The sequence below is a fragment of the Convolutriloba macropyga genome, chromosome 1 (genome assembly GCF_964194025.1).
Source record: "Convolutriloba macropyga chromosome 1, txConMacr16.3, whole genome shotgun sequence".
NCBI classification, from domain to species: domain Eukaryota; kingdom Metazoa; phylum Xenacoelomorpha; order Acoela; family Convolutidae; genus Convolutriloba; species Convolutriloba macropyga.
Genome location: NC_134468.1, coordinates 8568707 through 8579382, shown reverse-complemented (window position 1 = coordinate 8579382; position 10676 = coordinate 8568707). Strand labels below are relative to the sequence as shown.

Here is a 10676-nt window from a genome sequence, read left to right as displayed (position 1 = left end):
GGCCCATATCTGAATTTTTATCTGTTCGGTCTGAACCCCCTGTCCACGACCGAAGTCTGTCTGACTCATACCGGTTTTGAGTCAAATACCTCGACCTGGGTTGCACGACCTGGTTAGCTGTTTCCATACTGTAGACTGTTTTCGCAAACAGACATTTTATTTGCCAAAATGTAACACATCGGATTAAAAAAATTCTCCGTTTCTTGTAAAAATTATGTGGCATAAATAAAACATTGTCGTGTTCAGGGTTCTAGTTTGAATTCTATCCTTTGAGCTCTGTCCTTTATTTTTTAAATATTGCTCGCGTTTAAACCTTCTACAACATGCTATGGAGTCCGTCCCATAAGGCTGAAATAATTGATGGTCCGAAAGACAGGAATTGACCAAATATATCACTTGAATACCATCATTTTTCCATTTATTTCCATCTCATTTTCTTCTTTTTTTAAAATCTTTTTAACTTGAACTTTGACATTTCAACTCTTTCCTGTAGTTTTTGAAACGTTCGCTTGTTTCAACTTTATGGGACACGCTGTATATAGTCTGTCCTGTGAAGTTGTAACGCAATCGAATGTTATAAAATCTCCTAAATTGAGTTCAAAGGTCAAATGCTGAGAAGATATTTCAGTCAACTCTGAAAAACATTGACAAGTAAACAATTTGATGTTCATTTGCATGTTTGGTGTTTGTCGAAGTTTCGCTTGCGTGGAACTTTATGGAATATATATAGTCGGTCCCATAAAGTTGCAACGCAAGCGAACGTTCGAAAAACTCGGGGCATACAAATGGGCAATGTTTTGCTAGATATATGCATGTTTTAAATTTGAACTTTGACTTTTGAAACGTTCGATAGCGTTGCAACTTTATGGGACTGACTGACAGTCGGAAAACGCCAAAACGTGCTATTGAGCATGCAAATGAGCAATATAGACGTTTTCGAAACGTTCGCTTATAGTCAGTCCCATAAAGTTGCAACTCTATCAAACGTTTCAAAGATCAAAGTTCAAATTCAGAACATGCAGATATCTAGCAAAACATTGCCCATTTGCATGGCCCAATTTTTTCGAACGTTCGCTTGCGTTGCAACTTTATGGGACTTACTATAGTGTGTCCCACAAAGTTGAAATAACGAACGTTTCAAAAGCCACTGGACTGATTTCAAAGGTCAAAGTTCAAATTTAAAACATGTAGAAAAAATTGATGAATAGAAGCTTGATGGAAAAACATTGATATTCAAATGACGAATTTGATGCTCACTTGCCTGTTTTTCACATTTTCGAACGTTCGCTAATTTCAACTTTATGGGACACGCTAAAAAAAGGCCGTCTTGAGTTTGTGTTCCAAAATTTTGCATCATTTCGAGCCGGCCATTGAATTACGTAATCTATTTTGACCTTCTGAATTGAAATCTGAGGTCATCTCTGAACTTATGCGCTCTGTTCCAGTTTCAGAGCAGAATTTTAGTTTTCAAACTTCAAATTCAGAATTTGAAGCCTTTTGTTGATCTGTTAATTTCTGAAACTCTCGAAAGATTTGAGTGCAATTGTTTGAGTTGTGCATTTGTTATCGCTGACCAATCAAATTGGTCAAATTGGGTATTTTGTTTATTTAAAACAGACACAAGACTTTTGTTAAGTCTGTTGACTTTTTGATAACAATCTCTTTACCATAAAAGCTGTCACTACAAAAGCCCCGTTTGCGTACATGTTCACCTTAGAATTCGAAACAGGTTTAAACTTCTTAAAATATCGCCTTATTGACACAACACCTTTCAGAAACAGCCAAAATCCACTTCATAATTCCAATTACAATTTTACAATCGAGAAATTCAGTTTTGTTATTAATTTTAATCTACTTGTAAATTTTTACCAACCCGGTTTTTGAAACCCGCTACATTGACGCACACAAAATGAAAAATTTGAACAATTTTGTGATCGTAATTTTCAGTATTTTGGGAGTTATTTTATGTCAAGATCACTTCAACTTTGACGGGGGTTACAGATTTTGCCTTTATGCCCCGAGCAACGCCCAATTAGAGGAATATGAAACGCACTGTGAGCACTGTACTGTCTTTTGGAGACCATTACAAAATGTGAGAGATTGCTGTGACATTCCACCCGGAACTGAGCGTGTGCAATGTCTGGAAAATCTCCGGATCAAGGAATTGGAGGTCGTGGAGTTGTTTCTAGGTTCGTTCAGTGTTATGATTATACAGCCTGTCCCATAAAGGTGAATAAGCGAACGTTCGAAGACGTTAAAAACAGGCAATTCAGCATCGAAATTGGTCACTTTAATGTCAACGGTTTTTTTTCATTAAGCTTCTCATCATTTTTTTCAAATTTGACCTTTGATCTCTGAAATCTGTCCAGTGGCTTTCGAAACGTTCGCTTTTAACTTTATGGGACACGCTATATCTATTCCTCTATAGACTGTCCATAAAATTTGCAACGCAATCGAACGCTTGCAAAGTTATTGGAAAGCGTTAAAGCGCACAGTTCAAACAATCTAACAAAATTACATATACGAATGACCAAGTGGATGCCAATTTGACTGTTTGGAGTTTTCCGAACTTTCGATTGCGTTGTAACTTTTTGGGATTGGGTCTTATTATAGTATAGTATAGAGTGTTCCATGAAGTTTCAATAAGCCAAAGTTCAAAAATTCACTCAACAATTTTCTAAGTGCACATTAAAATTTAGGTGTCCCGCTTATTCACCCCTATTTTTTAACCCCAAACAATTTAGCCTACTTCCACTTTATGGGGTGCAGAATATAAATGCCATAAAGTTTAAGTCTCAAAAGTAAATTGGTGAGAACCGAACCTGGGAAAAATTTTGTTAGTCAGGTGCAGTTACTACGAGGCTAAGAGGGCTTGAAAGTATGCTGGCCCAGAGGGATGACTGCTAATCTGAGGGTCGAGGGTTCGAAACCGTGTCGGGCTCCCTTTTTTGCAGGCATAAAAACTTCTAATCAACATCATTCCTCCTGTTCTTCGAGAACACTTCTTGCGACGCTGACTTGTTTTATGTTCCTGTGTTTTTAGGGAAAAGAAATGCTAGTTTTGTTTTAAATTAGCACTTTGAATCCTCAATTTTCTTCCAACATTTTTTTGAAGTGCGATTCGTTAGTTAGACCGAAAATTTTTAGTTCTAATCCTATATATTAAACGCGTGAGCTCTAAAATGGAACAAAATTTTGACATGTTTAAGAGGCCTCTCGAAGCGCATGTTTAAGAGCACATTTGAACAGCATGTGTTAGCCGGGTGATGGGGGAGCTTTCGATCGAAAAAACGGATTAAGTGAGGGATCGAACAGTTGACCCTTTGTGTGGGAAGCACTTATTGTTAGCCATTTGGCTACGTGGTATTAATTATTTGTACTTTTTTAAATCCTTTTCATTCGCCTTGCATGGTTTTGGGGTAAAAAGATTGATGACTGTTCACTTTCCTTGAGTACGATAAGTTGATTGTTCATTTTGCTTGACTTCCATTAATTGAGTTCATGAATTATGAATGGACGTGTTCTGTAGTGTAACATTCGTTGAACTCAAAACTTGCATCTGTTCTTAGCTTGAAAATGCATTTGTTTCAATAGAAATTGTTCAATGTTAACATTACGTTTCAACAAAATTGACCTTGATTAGTAAGTATACACTTCAAAAAGAGCAACCTATTTGCTGAGTTTTGTTTGTTTTGTTTGCTTCTACACAGAATCGGCGCTTTCAATTTCTTAAAAAATTTTTAAATCCTTGCCTTTTACAAAACCCAACATTTCAATAATATCGATGCCTTCAATCCAGACAGCAAACGAAGTTTTTGTCATGGATGGGAAGATATTTGGGATGGGATGGGTGTGTCGAATTTCTGTTTGTTTCACTTGCATTGCCTGTTCCTCTTAAGTTGCACAAATGCACTTGTTGCAATGGAGCCTGAATTTTGTTTCAATTGAATCCGTGTCTTGCTGCACTTGAATTGCAGACGGTAGAGTGGCTTCAGTGAGTAGTATCCCCGAGATGGAAGCATTTTAAGCGGTGTGCTGGTACAAAATGGAGGGGTAAGATATGGCCTGAAGATTAAAATTTGTAAGTTTGAGTGCTCGGGAATAAAATTAAGTGTTACTCAATTCAAATGTTGTTGAAAGGAAGCTGTGGATTTCACAACTCTACGAATGTCTACAAAAAATTTGGAAGTTTGTGCGGAAAAATTATGTTTACAAAAAGTTCTTCGCCCTCAGATCTGCAATCGTCCATTTTAGCAACTGCGTTATAACCACTACAAACCCCCGTTTCTCACAATCGCTTTTATCGTATCAATAGACATATTTCAGAATGACAGCATTTGAGATCACGCAAAATTTATAAAGTAAAACATGAAAAACTTAGTTTTCTAGAATAGAGCAGAACACAGGACAGTAAATCTTACCTCTGGGCAGGCATACGTTCAAGTCATCATAGCCTCATGATAACTGCACCTGACTAACGGTCTTTTGTCCCACGTTCGGTTCTCACCAATCTTCTTCAGTTAACCATGTTTTAATTCGATGAATGTCAAGGGAAGTCAACTTTTGGCATTTTAACTTCTTGCACCTCTGATTTTCAGCATTTTAAAGTGCACGTGAGCGTTTTAACATCTGGTATTATGATTTCTGGTACAATAAATGTTTTTGCACATGCATGTTTTAATTTTTATAATGATATTTTGGTATTTTCTGTTTCGGTGCCCCAGCTTAGTGGGCATATATCTTTAACTCTTCGGGGCGCTCGTGCTAATTTTACAAAGTAACGTTCTATATAGCCACAAATAATTTGTAACGGGGGGCATAGAAAACGTGGGGGGGGGGGGAGGGGGCAAACTGGGCACAGAATAGATACCATAATTGGTTCCAAAGTCGTTTTAATGTGCACTCTCTAAATGCGGGACCAAAAGGGAGAGATCTTGATTATCTTGCCAAGGTATTGTTCCTGGTTACCCGTGCAAAGATCTTGCAAAGTTGTACATATCTTGATCTTTTGTTGCCAAGCTCCGTGTCAAGATCTTGTCCAGCTTTACAGTGTTTCAGTTGGTCTAAAATTTTGATTTACTTGTGAGAAGTCAGTAAGCATTTCAAAGTTTACCAGGAACCACGTAGTAGCTGGAGATGTTGAGCCAGAATTTAGAAGTAACAGTCACTGAGAACTCCTGGTGTTTATCGAGAACCGCGAAGCGGTTAGAGATAATTTGTCAGAATTTTGAAATGACATCCGCCGAGTCACCTAACCATGCCTAAAACACGAAACGCGCACGTTTTAAAATGACGAAAGTCAACGGAAGTGTCAACTTCTGGCTGCGTAAGAGCTTCTGGCATTTCAACTAATGACACTGCAGACTTTTGGCTTTTTAAAACGTGTGCGTGAGTGTTTTAAAGGCTAAGAATCGAAGCTGCTTATTCAGCGAAACAGAATAGATTCGAAAAATGCGTCCACCCAACAAACATTATAACTAACTTACAACAAACTTATAACTACCCCCTCAACCGTAACTATACCATTATTTGAGCTATAACTTGTGGAGGTCTATGTAGAGGTCTATAAAGAAAAAAATGCCCAAGAAAAATATAAACATAGGTTTCTTAGTCGAGTTTTCTTATCCTATTACGGTGTTTTTGCTCTAATTTTAGACTGGAAAGAGCCAGAAGCCAGAAATGAATTGTACAGACAGCATCTGGAGAAATGTGGAGATGTATATGATGTTGCCTTCAGGGATATCAGCTGTGCTGGGAATAAAATGGAGGGGGAGTTCTGCTTGGATCCGATTGGGGAGTACAAACTCAATTGCGCCAAAAACCGTAAGTGGGATCTTTGACGTTTGTGCCCCCCCCCCCAGTACGTTATGCCCCCCAGTACGTTATGCCCCCCCCCCCCCCCAGTTACAGAGCACGTGCCATTACATAGTAAATCATTATGTAAAAATATTGCATGTGCATCGGGGGGGGGGGGGGGCAAATAATATGCGCCCACTAAGCGGGGGGGGGGGGGGGGCACAAACGGAAAAGATCCCGTAAGTGAATTGCATAATATAATACACCATTTCAACGCATTGAGGTACACCTCCCATTCGACGCATTTGTGCCCCCCAAGCTTAGTGGGTGAATATTATTTGCACCCCCCCTCAGACGCCCGTGCCATATTTTTGCATAATGATTTACCATGTAATGACACGTGCTCTGAAAGTGGGGATTCTAAATGTACGGGAAGGGGGGGGCACAAATGGAAAAGATCCGAAAACGTTGTGCTTAATTGACAAGCAAAGTGGTTGAAGTGTTGCATTTCGATCCGTTTCGACCCAAGCTGATGATCAGCCGAAAACCATATCTGATCAGACGGCATTACGGACCAAAATGAACTCTGATCAGACCGCCCCAGAAGGAAATGATCCCTGTTCAGACTCAAAAGATCCTGGGCTCAAAATCACTTCTTTTACATTAGATAGTTGAGTATTTGGATTGCGGCCTCCGTGCACCTTCACTTTTTTCACTTATACAGCAATTTTGTCAAAAACATTCCCAATAGTAACTTTGTGTTCTAAATATTATCAAACTGTTGATTTTTATAAACCTTTTTGAAACCTTTTAGACACTGTTTCCATAAAAAATTCAGTAACAAATTTAAAAAAGTAAAAACCGACGCTAGGACATTTATCAATATGACCCTTAATAGAGAAGTGCAACCCTAGATAGGAAACGCTTTTGAAGGCAAAGCATTTCTGCAATTAGTTTGGCGGTGGAGGGTTGATAGGGGAATGTTAGGTATGTGGTAGAGTGGGGGGGGGGTGGTAGGTAGGTGGGTGCGATGTTTGATATCTGGGACTGTTATCGGAACAAAACTTTCAACCTGTCGACAGCCTTGCCGATCGTCAGCTCGCCTCAAAACATGGCCTGGCCACCTTGAACTTTACCAGCAGCGCCTAATTACTATGTATTAGTAACTAAGCTACTGTTAACTAAGTCAATTTTCGAAACCAGAATGAGTTTGCAATGTCTTGCGAGCAGTTCTGTTCTCTAAGTTTTATTGGAGAACAGAACTTTAGCACAATGAATTCATTATTGTTATCCTTGTCAATTTAAAGTTGACGGCTAGCGTGCGACAGCGTGAGAGCCTATTAATTTCAAATCTGTAACCTAAGAAGGTCGCTGAAAATTGTTTTTTTTTATTATCGAACGAGCTGTACTTTTCAGTGACTGAGTGCCGGGAATTCTTTCCTCGACGAGTGAAAAAAGACGCGTTTGATGCGATATGCGTGAACGACCTGACAGATCTGCCTGACATGCGAGACAACCCCACAGAAGTGTTCACATCTGTCCACATCAGGTGCTGGAAACAACAGGCTCTCACTAAGTTGTATATGAGTGTGATCAACATTGCAACCTACTTCAACATGGACTGTCTTGACGGAAGGTAAATAGACCATTTCCGCCTACTTAACACCGCTTATCAACTCCGAGAGCTGGCTGGGGATTATATCGACAACAGTGGTAGTGAATAGACAACAGTGACAATTAAGCTCCTGTCAATGTTCACGGTTGCTCAAAATCGGGCATCGTGAACATATTTCCACGATGCGCAGCCAGGTTTATGTGCTAGATTTCCAGCTATGGTTCCCAACTCGGGACAAAACTTTTTAATTTGATAATGGTTCAAGCAATTTTTAATGTAACAGCAGAATTGGCCGTCGACGATCATTGGTGTTGACGATCATTAAGAAACTTTCTGGCCATTCACAGAAATGATTTAGTGAAAAAGTTCCCGTTTTCAAATTACGACAAATCCAAATATCAATGAAAACTCAATTGTAGCGCGGAACGTTTTTCAGTAACTTTGGGCATCAAATTTTCTTCGCAGCGTTAAAGATAAAAGTCTCAATCTATTCGGTTTTTGAGAATTTTTTTACAGATCCAGTTTTATATCTTTTTAGCAAAAGATATCCATTGACCGAACAAAAAGTTAGGCACAAAAAACTGCTAACGCATATTTCATGAATGGTTTGAACAGGACAATTCGCCTGTTTTGGGTTCCATTTCAAGGAATTTCAAAAATTAAATTGCAATTAGTAGTAGTTAAGTGCGATTAATTCAGGGTTACATGACATTTAGTCCCAAACAGAAATACCAAATATGATATTACCCACTGTATTATTACAAAAATCTACAAAAATGACTCATTTTTGTCTTTACTGTCACTTGTGGTATAACTATGAAAGTTGGTACTATAAGCCTGTTTTTGGTTTTTGTCATAATAAATTGAACGTCTGTAAAAATAAATCCCGAACAGCTATCGACAGCATTGTTTAATTTCGTAAAGGTATGGCCTGGACATTGACCAAGACAGCTACGATTTCAAAAAGACGTGCGATGACTGGGGATTCTCGGCAATGTGGTCGTCACTGTCGCCAAGTTACGAGGGAATCTTTGACGATATAGATTCCAACGCCGAAACCTATCTGGACTCGGTTTGCGACTTTGAATCTGAGTACGATGGAGCCAAGGAGTGTATTGAGACCCCAATCACCGAGACCTATATCACCTACGAGTCAAAGAGCACCTTCGATACTGGGATCAGGCAATGTTGCAAGGGAATCAACGGAGCTCCTAAAACCCAAAATGATCGGGAAAGATTAAGACAGTGTCTGCAAGACAAGCACATGTATGAACAGTTTTACCCTTTCGGAGGTCTGTATATGCGTGGGCTAATGCGACAGACGTTTGGAGTCATGTTGGAATGTCAGAGCAAGGAAATGATGGAAGAGGGAAGTCCTAGGTCCTTTGATGTCGATGTCTCTTTCGAAGAAAAGTCAAGCAACTATACACACTACGGTTATCCTGAAGAAATTGAGGAAATGCTGAAACTGACCGCAACTATGACACCTGAAAACTACCACTTTTTTCTGCGAGGCTATGCAAACTACTCGCAGGACAGTAGTAATGGGTTCTTTAAGGCCGCATGCTCAGCGTGCGTAATTGGAGAAGGGCTCGCTAGCCAGGCTTATGTGTTTCCGGGGGTAATGTGCCCCGCTCTGGTTTCCAACGAGCTGTACAAACCGATCCAGTATAAATCTGAGTGTCCGGACAAATTGTTCTACCAGTTCCAAGTTGCAACCTACTGTTGTTTATATAAAGCCTTCGAGATGTACAATTTGGGCGAAGATTATGATCCGAATGTTTGCCCAGATATTACGGATGTGATGATGAAATAAATATAGTTGGCACTGAGAGTAAAATTGAACCAAGTGAAGAGTGGAACTGAGCTGCATGAATGACTCTATCAGTTAGAACATTTTAAGAATTTTGTTATTTTCTTAATTCAAGTTTTCAGCATTGTTAACTGTAACATGGTAAAAGAAAAAAAGTGTCAAACAATGGCAAAAAGGGCAATGAACCTTTGATTAGTCCTCTTGTAGCGCACAGGGTGAAAGTCTACGCTCAAAATTAGAGGGTCTAGATCTGCGATCGATAGTTTGAAAGTTGGGACAAAGTGATAAGAACTGAGTTTGATCATATGCAACTAAGAGATCACATAAGGCTGATCAGAGGCTGTTCAGACCGGGCTAAAAGTCTGAGCAGGAATGGCTTTATAATGTCGTAAATTAAAGCAGGATCAAAGGATCAAAACATGTGGGTTGAGTCTTGACTATATGGCCAAACAAATCATTTTATTCTCTTCAAACTTCGTGAGGAGCATTTTAACTCGTGCTTATCTGTGGGTTATTAACCACAAGCACGAAAATTGGGAAGGGTGGAGAAGACTCTGACCCCAACTCTTTCAGACCAATAATTTTGCTAAGTTAAGATTTTAAGCGAATAACTTTTCGTTGAATACTTATGTTTCTGTATAGAAGTAAGTATAAAGAAAGATGACAGCATAAAAATATCTGTATGAAACTTTCTGTGAAAAAGTAAATATATATAAAAATATCAGAAACAGAACATTATTATTGTCGAATCGGAAAAACGGCTTTTGGTCACAGCGATTTTGTGTTGATGCTCTAATGCAACTCAGTGGAATTATGTGCAGAGCATGCCCGGGTCGAGGCCGAATGGTTAACTTGAAAGAACTTGCAAGTTTTTTTGCAAGTTTTAACAAGACGATGCAGCGCCTTGCAAGTTTTTCTTCCAAAAACTTGCAAGTTCTTACAAGGTAACCATTCGACTAGCAAGATCTTACAAATTAATCAATCGACTATCAAGTTCTTACAAGGTAACCATTCAACTTACAAGTTACAAGTTAATCATTCGAACACAAACACACACACCACACACCACCACACACCAATATACCACGCACACAAACGCGCGCACACGACCAACATACACACACACACATTAAACCGTAAGAAAACGTTGCAAGACATGAATGTAAACGGATGTTAGGAAAATATAGAATTTGGAAGAGTGAATTGAAATTAAAAAAAAAATGATATAAAACTGAAGTGTCACTAAATTATTCTGCGAATGCTGACATTTGGATTTGAAATTTCAATCAGTCAATATTTTGGGAACATTTTTGAAAGCAATTGCAAGGAAGCTAATTGAGATCTACTGTTTTTTAATGGAATTGCAAAAGGATCTCTCTTGCATTGATAAAATTCCAAAAGTAACCATTTTGTCTACTTAGGTTGAATTGTAATATGTTATCCAAACAGAGC

The 10676-nt window shown here is 38.9% G+C and overlaps 1 protein-coding gene across 1 annotated transcript; it reads left to right on the top strand.

Moving 5' to 3' along the window:
* The first annotated feature begins 1420 nt into the window (after positions 1-1420).
* Positions 1421-9351, top strand: LOC142334719 (uncharacterized). Its single transcript, XM_075382972.1, has 4 exons — positions 1421-2189; positions 5656-5823; positions 7213-7432; positions 8336-9351. Exons 1-4 carry the CDS (start codon positions 1910-1912, stop codon positions 9225-9227), a joined length of 1560 nt encoding a protein of 519 aa, XP_075239087.1. The 5' UTR covers positions 1421-1909; the 3' UTR covers positions 9228-9351.
* The last annotated feature ends 1325 nt before the right edge of the window (positions 9352-10676 follow it).

Excerpts from the sequence above, each read along its gene's own strand:
- LOC142334719 (XM_075382972.1), top strand. The coding sequence starts at position 1,910 with ATGAAAAATTTGAACAATTTTGTGATCGTAATTTTCAGTATTTTGGGA. Across the intron at positions 2,190-5,655 it reads GGTCGTGGAGTTGTTTCTAG|ACTGGAAAGAGCCAGAAGCC; the intron begins GTTCGTTCAGTG and ends CTCTAATTTTAG. Across the intron at positions 7,433-8,335 it reads ATGGACTGTCTTGACGGAAG|GTATGGCCTGGACATTGACC; the intron begins GTAAATAGACCA and ends AATTTCGTAAAG.